This window comes from Giraffa tippelskirchi, chromosome 4 (genome assembly GCF_054371585.1).
Source record: "Giraffa tippelskirchi isolate mGirTip1 chromosome 4, T2T-mGirTip1v1.2.pri, whole genome shotgun sequence".
NCBI classification, from domain to species: Eukaryota; Metazoa; Chordata; class Mammalia; order Artiodactyla; family Giraffidae; genus Giraffa; species Giraffa tippelskirchi.
This window is the reverse complement of record NC_137278.1, coordinates 189,905,567-189,922,373: the sequence shown is the minus strand read 5'-3', so window position 1 is coordinate 189,922,373 and position 16,807 is coordinate 189,905,567. Positions and strand designations below refer to the sequence as shown.

General features: G+C 42.9%; 1 protein-coding gene across 2 annotated transcripts in view; it reads right to left on the bottom strand.

Moving 5' to 3' along the window:
• The window catches only part of PLBD1 (phospholipase B domain containing 1), an 82,247-nt gene that overhangs the window by 5,445 nt on the left and 59,995 nt on the right, over nt 1–16,807 (bottom strand). The window contains exons 7-8 of one of the 2 annotated variants that reach the window (XM_081589243.1): nt 6,368–6,568; nt 6,118–6,258 (exon numbers count right to left, since the gene is read on the bottom strand). The exons of the other annotated variant lie outside the window; for it this stretch is intronic. Of the exons in view, the coding sequence (XP_081445369.1) occupies nt 6,118–6,258; nt 6,368–6,568 (342 nt within the window). The remainder of the gene's footprint in view (nt 1–6,117; nt 6,259–6,367; nt 6,569–16,807) is intronic. 2 annotated transcript variants of the gene reach the window in all.

Here is a 16,807-nt window from a genome sequence, read left to right as displayed (position 1 = left end):
GCTCAGTCACACAGTCATGTCCAACTGTTTTTGACCCCATGTGCTGTAGCCCGCCAGGCTCCTCTCTCCATGGTATCTCCAGGCAAGGATACTGGAGTGGGTTGCCATGCCCGACCCAGGGATCGAACCCAACACTCCTGTGCTCCAGCATTGGCAGGCAGATCCTTTACCACTGTGCCACCTGGGAAGCCCTTGGAAATACATTATGAAGGTCAAACAAAAGAAAATAAATAAAAGATACATCAAGTATATAGTAGGCAGTGAATTTAACTCTGTGTTTTCTGCCTCTGGCGGAAAAAATAAAACATAAACCCCCCCAAACTACAGACAGATCAGCATCAATTTATTTAATACCAGGGTAGATTTCTTCATGGGATATAAAAATGGGATTGCAAAGAACCCAAATCTACCATCATGTCATCAGCAGCCGTCCAAAGAAGAAAAGGCCTGGGGTAACTAGTCCACTTTAACAAGCATCTCCCTCTTGAGGCTGGCTATTACTGTCAGGCACTTAGGAGCTGGATGCTCCAGTCTTGAGTCAGATAGCTGGGTCCTCAGTTTTGAATTGTCGTGCTAACCAAATAACCGCCTAGTGATCTGACTTCTCAGGTGGATTTCCCAAGAAGAAGTGGAGGTAGGTCCACTGCTTGGTAGCACCTGATCTTCTTGGCAACTGAAGTTTCCACCTTAGTCAATTCTGTTTTACGCACTGGTATGCGTTTCACTGGCGGGAGCCACCATGGAGTGAGGCATCTCCCCCTGGGTGTCATTACAAGATGAACGCGAGGACCTGGGAAATGAAGGACCAGCCCTGATCCCCAGGATCCACACGTTATCTTGGTTCTGTTCCTACTCATCTCTCAGTGGACCTACTTCAACAGTTTCCTAATTCACCTCCTGTCTTCTCTCCGACCTTCAGTGTGTTCTCCCTTTTCCAAGACTCCAGTTTTCTAAAGCAAGGTCCCCAACCTCCGGAATCTAATGCCTGATGATCTGAGGTGCAGCTGATGTAATAATAACAGAAATAAAGTGCACAATGAATATAACGCATTTGAATCATCCCCAAACCCAAATCATCCCCACCCCCATCTCCAGGCTGTAGAAAAATTATCTTCCACGAAACCAGTCCCTGATGCCAAAAAGGCTGGGGACTGATGGATGCTCTAAAAGATAAAGTCTAAACTGCTCAGCAGGATCCAAGGGCTCTAGTTTTCCCATCACTACCTTATCTTCCACATCACAGCCTCCTCTCCAGCCATCCTGGGCTAATACATTCTCCTTCATGCCATGGTCTCATGCCTCTATCTGATTGATTAGTCCCCTTGTCAAACTGCTGAGCTCCTTCCTCGCATGTCTCTTCATTGTTTCTGGAGTTGTTTGTCCACTGATCTCCAGGAGCATAGTGGGCACCTACTGACCTGGGAAGTTCAACTTTCAGTGTCCGATCTTTTTGCCTTTTCATACTGTTCATGGGGTTCTTAAGGCAAGAATGCTGAAGTGCTTTGCCATTCCCTTTCCCTTCTCCAGTGGACCACATTTTGTCAGAACTCTCCACCATGACCTGTCCGACTTGGGTGGCCCTGCACGGCATGGCTCATAGTTTCATTGAGTTAGACAAGGCTGTGGTCCATGTGATCAGTTTGATTAGTTTTCTGTGATTGTGGTTTTCATTCTCTCTGCCCTCTGATGGATAAGGATAAGAGGCTTATGGAAGCTTCCTGATGGGAGAGACTGAGGGGGAAACTGGGTCTTCTTCTGATGAGTGGGGCCATGCTCAGTAAATCTTTAATCCAATTTTCTGTCGATGGGCAGGGCTGTGTTCCCTCCCTGTTGTTTGACCTGAGACCAAACTATGGTGGAGGTAATGAAGATAATGGTGAACTCCTTCAAAAGGTCCTGTGCACGCACTGCTGCACTCAGTGCCCCCAACCCTACAGTAGGCCACCAGCGACCCATGCCTCTGCTGGAGACTCCTGGACACTCACAGGCAAGTCTGGGTCAGTCTCCTGTGTGGTCACTGCTCCTTTTTCCTGGGTCCTGGTGTGCACAAGGTTTTGTTTGTGCCCTCCAAGAGTCTGTTTCCCCAGTCCTGTGTAAGTTCTGGTGGCTCTGTGGAGAGGTTAATGGCAACCTCCTCCAAGAAGGCTTATGCCATACCCAGGTCTGCTGCACCCAGAGCCCCTGCCCCTGTGGCAGGTCACTGCTGAGCTGTACCTCCACAAGAGACACTCAAACACTCAAAGGCAGGTCTAGTTCAGTCTCTGGTGTGCACAATGTTTTGTTTGAACCCTCCAATCAGTGGAGAAGTAACTCCAGAAAGAATGAAGAGACAGAGCCAAAGCAAAAACAACACCCAGTTGTGGATGTGACTGGTGATGGTAGTAAAGTTCGATGCTATAAAGAACAATATTGCATAAGAACCTGGAATGTTAGGTCCGTGAGTCAAGATAAACTGGCAGTGGTCAAACAGGAGATGGCAAGAGTGAACACTGACGTCTTAGGAATCAGTGAACTAAAATGGACTGGAATGGGTGAATTTAACTCAGATGACCATTATATCTACGACTGTGGGCAAGAATCTCTTAGAAGAAATGAAGTAGCCCTCCTAGTCAACAGAAGAGTCCAAAATACAGTACTTGGATGCAATCTCAAAAATGACAGAATGATCTCTGTTCATTTCCAAGGCAAACCATTCAATATCACAGTAATCCAAGTCTATGCCCCAACCAGTAATGCTGAAGAAGCTGAAGTTGAACAGTTCTATGAAGACCTACAAGATCTTTTAGAACTAACACACAAAATAGATGTCCTTTTCATCATAGGGGACTGGAATGCAAAAGTAGGAAGTCAGGAAACACATGGTGTAACAGGCAAATTTGGCCTTGGGAGTACAGAATGAAGCAGGGCAAACGCTAATAGAGTTTTGCCAACAGAATGCACTGGTCATAGCAAACACCATCTTCCAACAACACAAGAGAAGACTTTACACATGGATATCACCAGATGGTCAATACCGAAGTTGGATTGATTATCTTTGCAGCCAAATATGGAAAAGCTCTATACAGTCAGCAAAAACAAGACTGGGAGCTGAGTGTGGCTCAGATCATGAACTCATTGCCAAATTCATACTGAAATTGAAGAAAGTAGGGAATACCACTAGACCATTCAGGTATGACCTAAATCAAATCCCTTATGATTATACAGTGGAAGTGACAAACAGATTCAATGGATTAGATCTGATAGACAGAGTGCCTGAAGAACTATGGTCAGAGGTTTGTGACATTGTAGAGGAGGCAGTGATCAAGACCATCCCCAAGAAAAAGAAATGCAAAAAGGCAAAATAGTTGTCTGAGGAGGCCTTACAAATAGCTGAAAAAAGAGAAGCCAAAGACAAAGGAGAAAAGAAAAATATACCCATTTGAATGCAGAGTTCCAAAGAAGAGCAAGGAGAGATAAGAAAGCCTTCCTCAGTGATCAGTGCAAAGAAATAGAGGAAAACAATAGAATGGGAAAGACTAGAGATCTCTTCAAGGAAATTAGAGATACCAAGGGAACATTTCATGCAAAGATGGGCTCAATAAAGGACAGAAATTGTATGGACCTAACAGAAGCAAAAGAAGATATTAAGAAGAGGTGGCAAGAATACACAGAAGATCTTTATGACCCAGATCACATGATGGTGAGATCACTTACCTAGTGCCAGACATCCTGGAATGCGAAGTCAAGTAGGCCTCAGGAAGCATCACTACGAACAAAGCTAGTGGAGGTGATGGAATTCCAGTTGAGCTATTTCAAATCCTGAAAGATGATGCTGTGAAAGTGCTGCACTCAATATGCCAGCAAATCTGGAAAACTCAGCAGTGGCCACAGGACTGGAAATGGTCAGTTTTCATTCCAATCCCAAAGAAAGGCAATGCCAAAGAATGTTCAAACTACCGCATAATTACACTCATCTCACATGCTAGCAAAGTGATGCTCAAAATTCTCCAAGCCAGGTTTCAACAGTACGTGACCTGAGAACTTCCAGGTGTTCAAGCTGGTTTTAGAAAAGGCAGAGGAACCAGAGATCAAACTGCCAACATCTGTTGGATCATCGAAAAAGCAAGAGAGTTCCAGAAAAACATCTACTTCTGCTTTATTGACTACAAAGCCTTTGACTATGTGGATCACAACAAACTGGAAAATTCTTAAAGAGATGGGAATACCAGACTACCTTACCTGCCTCCTGAGAAATCTGTATGCAGGTCAAGAAGCTACAGTTAGAACTGGACATAGAAGAACAGACTGGTTCCAAATCAGTAAAGGAGTACGTCAAGGCTGTATATTGTCACCCTGCTTATTTAACTTATGTGCAGAGTACATCATGTGAAATGCCAGGCTAGATGAAGCACAAACTGGAATCAAGATTTCAGAGAGAAATATCAATGACCTCAGATATGCAGATGATACCACCCTTAGGGCAGAAAGTGAAGAACTAAAGAGCCTCTTGATGAAAGTGAAAGAGGAGAGTGAAAATGTTGGCTTAAAACTCAATATTCAGAAAACTAAGATCATGGCATCTGGTCCCATCACTTCGTAGCAAATAGATGGGGAAACAATGGAAACAGTGAGAGACTTTATTTTTGGGCTCCAAAATCACTGCAGATGGTGACTGCAGCTTTGAAATTAAAAGATGCTTGCTACTTGGAAGAAATGCTATGACCAACATAGATAGCATATTAAAAAGCAGAGACATTACTTTGCAACAAAGGTCCGTCTAGTCAAGGCTATGGTTTTTCCAGTGGTCATGTATAGGTGTGAGAGTTGGACCATAAGAAAGCTGAGCACTGAACAATGATGCTTTTGAACTGTGGTGTTGGAGAACACTCTTGAGAGTCCTTTGGACTGCAAGGAAATCAAATCAGTCAATCCTAAAGGAAATCAGTCCTGAATATTCATTGGAAGGACTGATGCTGAAGCTCCAATACTTTGGTCACCTGATGCGAAGAAATGACTCACTGGAAAAGACCCTGATGCTGGGAAAGATTGAAGGCGGGAGGAGAAAGGGACGACAGAGGATGAGATAGTTGGATGGCATCACCGACTCGATGGACATGAGTTTGCGTAAGCTCCGGGAGTTGATGATGGTCAGGGAAGCCTGGCGTGCTGCAGTCCATGGGGTTGCAAAAAGTTGGACACGACTGAGCGACTGAACTGAACCTTCTAGCCTGTAAACTTCCACCCACACATCATCTTCTGTTTCATTTATTCAACAAATATCCAGTGAGCACTTCCTGTGTGTGCTGAGCACTATGTTCAATGCAAGATGCTAGGACTTGCTATGGGCCGGTAATATGCTTCAGAATCGATAGGAATTATCTCAATTCATTTTCATAAAACCCGGTGAAATTGCAAAGGTGGGCTTCCCAGGTGGCCCTAGTGGTAAAGATCCCACCCACCTGCCAGTGCAGGAGACTTAAGAGTCTCTGGTTTAATCCCTGGGTCGGGAAGATCCCCTAGAAGAGGGCATGAAAACATACTCCAGTATTCTTAGTTGGAGAATCCTACGGACAGAGGAGCCTCGCAGGCTACAGCCCCTAGGGTCACGAAGAATTGGACATGACTGAAGTGAAGTGGCTTTGCACACGTGCACACACATGTAAGAGTACACTGTCATGGGACTTCCCTGGTGGTCCAGTGGTTAAGACTCCATGCACTAGGGGTGCAGGTTCGATTCATCCCTGGTCGGGGAACTGAGATCCCTTATGCCGCATGGTGCGGCCAAAAGTATTGAGCTGCTACTCTGTACTAGGAAAAATCATCACTGTGACTTAACCAGTACATGCAACAGAAGTCATAAGTAAATAGTAGAAAAACCTTTTTTTTTTAAAAATAAATAGTACAAAAAAGAGTACACTGTCATGTAAGAGTTTGAGGTGTAGGTTTTACATGTGCTGAACCTTGTCACTCTTTCCTTGCGTGACAAGCAACAGCATTCCCACCCCTGCATCCCCACCATATACCCCCCCATCGTACATTCACACACCACACATTATCCATCATATATGTGTGTGCATACACACACACACACACACACACACATACACACTCATCAGACTTCTAGCATGAAGAAAGTACCTCTCCGCAGAACAGCAGTTTGTTCAGAATATTCTACATATGTAGGAATTTGCTCCACAATGTACAGAGTGCCTTTGTCAAGGCTGTGGTTCAGGTTTACCTTCTTCAGGTCCAGGACCATGTACTGATTGTTATATGTGCCTGAAACAGAGAAGACATGAAGACAGGGCATGGGTATTGCTTGGCTGGTTAATTAAAAATCTAAAAAAAAACATAACATGCCTAAACGTTATTCTGCAGGGCCACTTACCAGAGTTGTATTTTGAAAAGACCTCTGCCCACTGCTCGCCATTATTAGCCATCATATTGGCCACCCGGACTCTTTGCCAGGCCAGGAGAGACTGGGGTACCACGTGCTGCAGTAGGGTTTTATTATACACGCTGTTTGTGGTCTGTAGCAATACCAAACCACTGCTAAGAAGGTAAAAGTCATCCAGAGACTCCAAAAACCCTACAGGAAACATAAATATATGAATCAGCATACATATATGCAAAATATCAAACCATCATTGTTAATGCAGAGCTTCACATACACAATGCATTTTGCAGAGTATCAGTTATTATTTCTTTGGGTTTTTTTAAAAAAATTTATTTGTAAGTGGAGGATAATTGCTTTACAATGTTGTTGGTTTCTGCCGTACATCAGCATGAATAAGCCATTGGTATACACACGTCCCCTCCTTATTAAACTTCCCTCCTACCTTCCATCCCATCCCACCCCTCTAGGTTGTTATAAAGCACCAGGTTGGGCTCCCTGCATCATACTATAAATTCCCACCGGCTATATATTTTACATATAATATGTATATATTTCAGTGCTACTCTCTCAATTCATCCCACCATCTCCTTCCCCCGCTGTGTCCACACGTCTATTCTCTGTGTGAGACTCTATTCCTGCCCTGCAAATAGGCTCATCAGTACCATTTATCTTGATTCCATATGTGTGTGTTAATATACGATATTTGTGTTTCTCTGACTTACTTCACTGTTTATAACTAGCTCTAGGGTATCAGTTACCATTATCCTCTCCCAGCTTTGGTTCACCTCTATAGCAGGTGCCAGTGAACCTCCATCCTGAGTTCTCCATTGAAAAATTTTGATTTTATGATTTGACAAAAATACTTTAAATCAGGAACTAGACCTAAGGATGCATGATTGACAAGCAAAGTATGAAATGAATTTTAATGACTATTCATTCACCACTTGGGCTGGAGTCATTTTTCAGTGTTTCATCTGAACAACCATACTGGCAGCCTTGAGGAAGCTCTCTGATAGAAAATCTCCACAGGATGGAAAGCTCTGTTTCTGGCCTGATACTCTTGCTAATTCACTCCTTATTATAGCAGCCTCTATGGACACAAGAGGGCAGGCGTTCTTTAATACGTATAAGTAAGTGACTAATACTAACATGAAAGGAATAGTCTTTCATTCAAGAGCAAGACTGTTTATAGAAGACCAAAAAAAAGAGTAGGCTATCCAGAGTTATGGAACAAAGAAGATAAACTGCCTTACAAAAAGCTTGAGTCAAGGAGTCTAATTTTATAATTTAAAGAAAGGAAAAGGCCCAGGGAAAGGACAAAGTCCTGAAATATTGCATTATAAGAGAAACAAGTGTTCTTTGACTATGTAAAATTATATTATTGCTCTAATCTGTCAGTAGCAACTTTGGAAAGCACACTATGTTAGATAAGGATAGAGTGAAACACTCCAGTATGAAAGCCAGCCAGCAAATTACATTTCATAGCAAGCTTCTTGCTAAATTTAATTAAGAGACAAAAGAGAACCCTTACAGTTAATAAAGCATCTTCCAGGACTTAAAAAATAACCACTTGAGGTCTTCCCTGGTGGCACAGTGGATAAGAATCTGCCTGCCAATGCAGGGGACACGGATCAGGCCCAGCAAGATTCCACATGCCGTGGAGCAACTGAGCCTGTGCACCCTAGAGCCCATACTCTGCAACAAGAGAAGCCACTGCAATGAGAAGCCCTTGCACCACAAGGAAGAATAGTCCCAGCTTGCTGCAACTAGAGAAAGCCTGCACAAAGCAATGAAGATCCAGTGCAGACAAAAATAAATAAGTAAAATCTTTTAAAAAATGGACTTTCAGAAGGTTTTTTTTTTAATAGCCACTTGAATTATAAACAATGACCACTCTCCTCTAATTCTATTTAGATCTATTGCTTAGTACAACCCAGAAGAGTTTATCCTTATTATCTTACCAAGTGTATTTAAAATGTGCCCCGTTTGGAAGAGTGACATCACCATCACAGGGGTGTGAGACACTCCCTTTATCTCTCCCCCTCAATCTACAACCAGTAAAACCAGTAAAGCCTCCATAACTCAACAAAAGTGACTCTGCCCCACACAGCAGGATGCTGGAGAATGTCACACATCTGTTATCTAAAGGTGGGTGAACTGGACCACGTGGAGGAGGAAGAACCAGAGGAACAATGGAAGGCAGTACCTGTAGTCCTGAACCCCTGGCCACAATGGCTGGGCCCAGAGCCCGGAAGAAACCCCTAACAGCTGGGGAGGTGGCACACAGGGAGTCTGGTGGCCTGGTCACAGCACCCACAGCCCAACAGCCAACAGCTGCTGGTTGCAGCAGGCCCTGCAACCCTGTTCCTCAAGCTACAGGGGCACCACGACTCAGCCTCCCCTCCCCCACTGCCTCCAGCAGCAGCACCCACAACCCCAGTCAAGGCAGAGACACCAGCGATCCCGGTTCCCTTTAACCCTCTCCTTCCCCATACCCAGGGAACTGCACACAGCCCAGGCACCTGCTATCTCGGTGCCCCAGGTGGCATTGCCAGCAACGCCAGCAGCAGCAAGGCACCAACTACACCGGTGACAATGAGGGTCCAGGGCAACATCCCTGACAGAGACAGTAGAGGGTGGGAAGTGGCAGCTCTCAAAAATAACCAGAGGCAGCTCTGGGAAAAGAACCCCCACCAATCCCCGTCGTAAAAAAGAAAAGAAAAAAAACCCACAACAAAACCAACTTGCGCTATATCGCCACCTACTGGAAAGCAAAAGAAAAGCATCTAATGATTAAACATTGCAGGCGGATTCTTCACCAACTGAGCTATGAGGGAAGCCCCAATTACTAAACTACTGAACAGTTACTCAAGTGAGGTAAAAAAGTTTTACCTAAAGAAGAAATATTTAACACTTCAAATTCACTGGATGAAGCACAAGCTGGAATCAAGATTGGCGAGAGAAATATCAACAACCTCAGATATGCAGATGAAACACCTTTATGGCAGAAAGTGAAGAGGAACTAAAGAGCCTCTTGATGAAAGTGAAAGAGGAGAGTGAAAAAGTTGACTTAAAACTCAACATTCAGAAAACTAAGATCATGGCATCCGGTCCCATCACTTCATGGCAAATAGATGGGGAAATGATGGAAACAGTGAGAGATTTTATTTTCTTGGCCTCCAAAATCACTGCAGATGGTGACTGCAGCTTTGAAATTAAAAGACACTTGCTCTTTGAAAGAAATGCTATGACCAACCTAGACAGCATATTAAAAAGCAGATACATTACTTTGCCAACAAAGGTCCATCTAGTCAAAGCTATGGTTTTTCCAGTAGTCATGTATGGATGTGAGAGTTGGACTGTGAAGAAAGCTGAGCGCCAAAGAATTGATGCTTTTGAACTGTGTTGTTGTAGAAGACTCTTGAGAGTCCCCTGGACTGCAAGGAGATCCATCCAGTCAATCCTAAAGACAATCAGTCCTGAATATTCATTGGAAGAAGACGCTGAAGCTGAAACTCCAATACTTAGGCCACCTGATGCGAAGAACTGACTCACTGGAAAAGACCCTGATGCTGGGAAAGATTGAAGGCAGGAGGAGAAGGGGATGACAGAGGATGAGATGGTTGGACGGCATCATCGACTCTATGGACATGAGTTTGAGCAAGCTCTGGGAGTTGGTGATGGACAGGGAAGCCTGGCATGCTGCAGTCCATGGGGTCTCAAAGAGTTGGACATGACTGAGCAGCTGAACTGAACATTATGTAAGTTTTTGTATATATAAATATTACATTTCTCCTCCGGTATACACTCCAGTGTGCTCATTCCCAAAATGCCCTCCCCTGCCACCCTTCCCCTTTGGTAACCACTAATTTATTCACTGTATCTATGTGTTTGTTGTTGTTTGGTTTGGTTTGTTCATTTATTTTTAATTTATTTTTGTATTCCACATATGAGTGAAATCATATGATATGTGTCTTTCTCCAGCTGACTTACTTCATGTAGTATAACACTTTCAAGTTTCCCAAATAGCCAAAACAATCTTGAGAAAGAGGAACAGAGCTAGAAGAATCATGCTCCCTGACTTCAGACTATACTACAAAGCTACAGTCATAAAACAGTATGGAACTGGCACAAAAAAGACACATCAGTTGCTTAACTTCATAGACTTGTATGTCCAGTTTTTCCCCCAGGTTTGGGTAGTCCTCAACTGTTATTTATTTCAATACACTCTCTTCACTCTCCCTTCTCCTTGCTGGGATACCCATTACCCTAATGATTCATTTCCTAATGGAGTCAGATCGTTCTATAGGATTTTCTTTTTTGTAGATCTTAATTTCCTCTCTTCTATCTATATCATTTCTAGATTTGTCTTTGAGCTCACTAATTCTCTCTTCCATGTGGTCTCCAGTATTTCCAGTGCTTTCTAATGCAGTCTTCATCTCATTTATTAAGTTCTTCAGCTCCAGAGTTTCTATTTGGTTCTATTTTCAAATTTCAGTTGGTATTCAGAAAATACCAATTTCTCTTTGGTATTCTTTCTGTTCATTAATTTTATTTCTGAGCTCACTGAATTGCCTTTCAGTTTTCTTATAGCTCACTGGATATCTTCACAGGTATCTGAATTCTCTATCACTTAGATAATGTTATAAACCACTAAAAATTTAAAATGTGTTCATTTGCACATCACATGCATTAACTGCTCCAAAGCTTTTGAAACCATAAGCCCCCATGTCCTTGTCTTCTGAAATAAAATATTGACTCAAGAGTTAATCATTGGAAAATGTGAAGATGTAGAAAGAAAGAATAGCTGTTGCGCTGAGGAACTGGTAACAATTTAGGCTATAATTCTGCCATACAGAAGAATCACTGAACTCCCAGTTCCCTGAAAGACATAGATAAAGGCCTGACATATGACATACATTCCTAAGTTGTTTTTACAAGAAGCAGAACCACCACCACCCCTTTCATCTGGAGAGATGAAAACTGCTGGCCACAAGCACAAAGACCCTAGACTGGTTGAAATCAGAAGACAGATGGTGACTGAAGCTTCACCCTGATGCCAGCCAATCCAAAAACTGTTGATTAGCTGATCATGCCCTGCTCCTCACACTATGAAACTCCTCATTACCCTCTTCAGGGTGGGTCATATAGTTTTGAGGGCATTAGCCCTCTATATCCCTCTTTGCCTGGCAAAGCAATAAAAGCTACTCTTTTCTACTTCACCCCAAACTCTGTTTCTGCCTTTCTATTCAGCACCAGTGAACAGAGGCTGAATTTCAGCAACACTCTGAAGACCAAAAACCTTCCTTCCTTTCAAAAGAATAGACTCACTGTTGACCAAGGACATGAATGACATACAACTCAGGGTCAGGCAGGAGGATCATGATTGTAAAAATATCTATGCTGCATGTCTTCACTCCTTGCTTTATCCATACTTAGCGATGGGACGTTGCAGCATCTCCCAGCAAGAGGCATTATCTGTTTCCCCACCCCTTAAGTATGAACTGCTTTGGCTTAACAAAAGGCGCCAGTTCTAGCCTAGGCCTCAAGAGACCTTGCACACTTTTTCTCACTCTCTTATAACCCTGTTACAGCTGAGAAAACTGGTGCAGCCTAGCCTAGTCTCTGGGATGGGAGGCAAAGTGCAGGAGGGCCAGTCTCTAGCTGGGCCGCCCCCCAAAGTGCAATAGAGTTCATCCAAGATCAACAGAGCTGCCCACCCAACTCCAGCCAACCATTGACGCATGGATGTGCCCAGCTGAGACACTCTCGTGTACACTCAAAAGCAATACTAATCATGTATGTGTTTACAGCACAAACTTTTGGAGGTTCAGCAGTAGCCAGTATAATAATAGTAATCCAGTTACACAACATATTTTGTTTTCAAATGTCTTACTGCCATTTGATTTTAACATAGATGGATGTGACACTTTGGGAATAGTTTTCTTTTTTAAAAGGAAAAAACAAAGTAATATCTTGGCATCATACTCACCTTTCTGCTCAGGTTTTTCCCACAGCTAAAGAGGAACAATATCACTTCTCAGACCTTGGGGAAGGCAATCACCTATGCTGGGCTGTCTGATGTCTCAAAGACTATCTAATACTCATTAAAACTTTATTTAATACCTACTAGATCCCAAGCACTGTGCAATGACCCCAGGCTAGAGAATGTAGTAGAATTCCTTCAGCTTCTCCAAAAGTCACATGCCCAGACATGCACATGCCCTGCCCACCTCTGCTCCACTCTGAGTCTCCACCGGGAGCCCTGCACTAAGGTGACTGCAGCGGGAAAAACCTCTGCTTCCTCCCTAAGAAAAGGTGCTCTCCATGTCATCTCACGACATGAAATCTTCCAGTCATTTGTTCTGTCTACTCTACAATGGACTCAGTCTTCCTACCTTACAGAATGGCATTCATTTACTTCTCTTTCTGCCAAGAACCTAACTGATACCAACCAATTTCCCCCTTCATTTTCCAGTAATTATTCTTCAATCAAGTATGGCTGGTTTTTTGGTTTTGTTTTTCAGCACATTTCTGCTTTACCCTGCAATAGGAATGTGATCAATGAGAGATTCATACTATTAGATATTCAGGCACATGAAGACCATACTCTGGAGTCGGAATATCCTGAAGTAGCTCATATAAAACAATAAGTATAACTCTTATTCTAAGATAATAATAATCTCTTGGGCCATAAAGATGGCTGAGCACTGAAGAATTGATGCTTTTGAACTGTGGTGTTGGAGAAGACTCTTAAGAGTCCCTTGGACTGCAAGGAGATCAAACCAGCCAATTTTAAAGAAAATCAATCCTGAATATTCATTCGAAGGATGATGCTGAGGCTGAAGCTCCAAAACTTTGGCCACCTGATGTGAAGAGCCACCTCATTGTAAAAGACTCTGATGCTGGGAAAGACTGAAGGCAGGAGGTGAAGGGGACGACAGAGGATGAGATGGTTAGATAGCATGTCACTGACTCAGGGACATGAGTTTGAGCAAACTTGGGGAGATAGTGAACAACAGGGAAACCTGGCGTGCTGCAGTCCATGGTATCGCAGAGTTGGACACGACTTAGTGACTGAACAACAGCAAAGATTATACAGAGTAAATATGAAGAGGTGGGTATATACACTTAATCAATGTTCAGTTATTATCCACATCAAAATTGTTTGCTTTTCTGCAATAAGAAATTATTTACTTTAGGTTATATTACTTGTTTACTGTTTCCTTTTCCATCTATCCCGTAGCATGTAAGTGCCACCAGGGCAGGAACTTTTTCTGTCTTGTTTACTCCAGTGGCAAGAAAAGGATTTGACACGTAGTGTGTTTGTGCTCAGTCACTGAGTCGTGTCCAATTCTCTGTGACCCCACAGATTGTCAGTGGAATTCTCCAGGCAAGAACACTGGAGTGGGTTGCCATTTCCTTCTCTAGTGGATCTTTGAGACCCAGGGATCGAACCTGTGTCTCTTGCATCTCCTGCACTGGCAAGCTGATTCTTTACCACTGCCACTTGGGAAGCCCCTTTGCACATAGTAGGTGCTCAATAAATAACTGTTCTGTACAAGAGAGAAGAAGATGGTGGTGACTAACATTTATAGTGTACCTACTACACATCAGAAACTTTGCTTTAGAAGGATGGATACTTTCATTTGATCTTCACAAAAAGAGCACTTAGATGAGCTTTTTTTTTTTTTCAAGTATTTAGCTTTTTAAAGCTTATAAACAGCGTTGTCAGGGACAAATCTAGAACTGAATCTCAACACATGCCTTTTCCACCCTAACATATGTCTGACAAAATTGAGGGGAATAATCATGCAAATGGCAACAACACATATGCACAATGGAGCAAATACATTAGAAACAATTAAGGAGAGGGTGAATCATGGGGAGTTGCATGTTTAAACAGGGTGGAGTTGGGGAAAATCACCTTATGACCAGTCAACCAAGAAAAGTGTGGAGAATAAGGTGGAATTTCTGGAAAGATAGAAGGGAAGAAGCTTTCTTAAGATTCAAGGCAGGTGTGGCCTGGCAGAAGTTATCAGCATCCTGGTGCTAAGTTGCTTCAGCTTGTCTGACTCTTGGCGACTCTTTGGACTGTAGCCCCCCAGGCTCCTCTGTCTATGGGATTCTCCAGGCAAGAATACTGGAGTGGGTTGCCATTTCCTCCTCTACGGGATCTTACCGACCCAGGGATTGAACCCACATCTCTTACATCTCCTGCAATGGCAGGCGGGTTCTTTACCACTAGTGCCACCTGGGTGGCTACTCAGTATCCTGGGATGGTACCAAAGAGGAACATAAAACAAAAGAAAGGTACATAGGAAAGCAGGAATGAAGTGCTACAAAATCTATCTACATCTTTGGAATAGGTGACCGAGTTCTACTTTTATTTAGTTCTACTTTTATTTCTTCTCCTCCTTTGGTTCTGCTTTTTAAAAGCAGAAGATATCAATCTTGGCATGTGTTAAATCATAGATTGTATATATTTCAGCCTTATGATCAAAGTATCTAAGATAGGTAACATGAAATTAATAAAAGTAATTGTACTTCATTAAAAATGTTTACAACTATAAAGGCAATTTAATAACGAATGAAAGTAGTAATATTATGGATTATGAAGGAGACTTGGCTACATTTTCCCCAGGCTTTGAGGGTATTCTTTTATCTTCCTGTGCACCTACTTTCAAGTATTAGAACTTCAAACAGGAGAAGGCTGAGCAAAATCATGTCTACCCAGACCCGAAGGGCTGCCAGAGTCTAAAAGGATAGACTTGGAAACCCAATAAGTCAGAGACGCCTAGGGTGCTTGTTCAAATGCACCAACCCAGATCAACTGGATAAGAATTCCTATGGATGGCACTTTAGAATCTGCATTTTTAACAAGCTCCAGAGGAAACTGTAAGGGGTATGTACATGTGTGTGGGAGGCGATGGAATGCCCAGATGTAATGCAAAGTAGGAACACATGCATGTTTGGTGAAACATACTGACTGCACTCTGGAGAGCTCCACTTACAGATAATTAAGTGGGAAGCCTCAGCCTCATAGGCATCATCATTATTTACTGTACTCCTCAATTAGAACACTTTGAATAGGTTCCAGCTTAGGTTCCCATGCAAAAGTTCCACCCACCCGCATCTCAGGAGGCCCTTTGAGTCCACGTCTCTTTTAGTTTTAACCATTTAACTCAGATACAAACGGAACCATTTCTGAAAACAAACAAACAAAAAAATGGGTATTTTGTAGTCAGATATGTTTTGCTTGAACCGCATTGCCCAACCTCTGAGCAGTATGGTTCTGAAAAGGCTATTTAACTTATCTGAACCTGTTTATTTGAAAAATACCGATACAATACCCTCCTTGTTAGGTCTTTATGAAAATTAAGTGACATAATACACACCAAATGTGTATTATGCATACACTGAGTGTCAGTTATAATGCCGGACACGTAAGTAGGAACTAAACAAATGTTAGTTTGAGGGGCTTTTTTTTCTTTTTATTTCAAAGACAGGTTAAGCACAAAAGAGTTTAAAGTAACTTACTTAAAACTTGGGTGCTGCTTCATTCCCATACAACTAGTTGGGTCCTATTCATGTCATTCCTATTAAGGTCCTAACTTGCTTCAGTTGTATCTGACTCTTTGAGACCCTATGGACTGTAGCCCGCCAGGCTCCTCTGTCCATGGGATTTTCCAGGCAAGAATACTGGAGTGGGTTGCCATTTCTTCCCAACCCAGGGATGGAACCCACATCTCTTCTGTCTCCTGCACTGGCAGGCGGCTTCTTTACTAGTGCCACCTGGGTGGCTACAAAGGATCAACTTACGGGTCCAATCCCTACGCTGCCAAGTGTGCATCTGAGATGCCTGGATAACAATTCCTGAGCATCTTAGAGTCTTGTTTTCAAATCAACAGTATAAAGGGAGGGTGCTAAGTAATTAAGCTAGCTTTAGAAACATGCAGTTTATTAAAAAAAAATAAAAGGGAGGGCAGGATGAAGAGAAGACAATGAGATTGTGATAGAGATGATGATCTCTTCAGCAGGCCCTTCTCCACCTCTCACTGAATTTCCCTTCTTTCTCTCTCCAGTCTCCACACGTCCACATCAGGATGGGTTGTCTGTAATCTGTCTGCTGTCTCCTTTCCTTTTTCTTTCCATTATCTTTTTTTTCCTTCCTGGCCTCCATAAGTATTTATTCAATGATTACCATGTACAAGCCTCTGTACTGGCCCTGGGGATGCAGACATGAATACGGAACATGGGCTCTGAAGAAGTTACCCACAGGCACCAGGGAAGCTGAAGGAGGGGTAGCTGGCTCTGCCTGAAAGTTAGGGAAGGCTTCGAAGAGGAGCTCTTGTGAGACTTTTGTTAACATGGAAAACATTTGGGTAAGATGCATTAAAAGACAATAAAAATGCTCATAGGGTGAACATG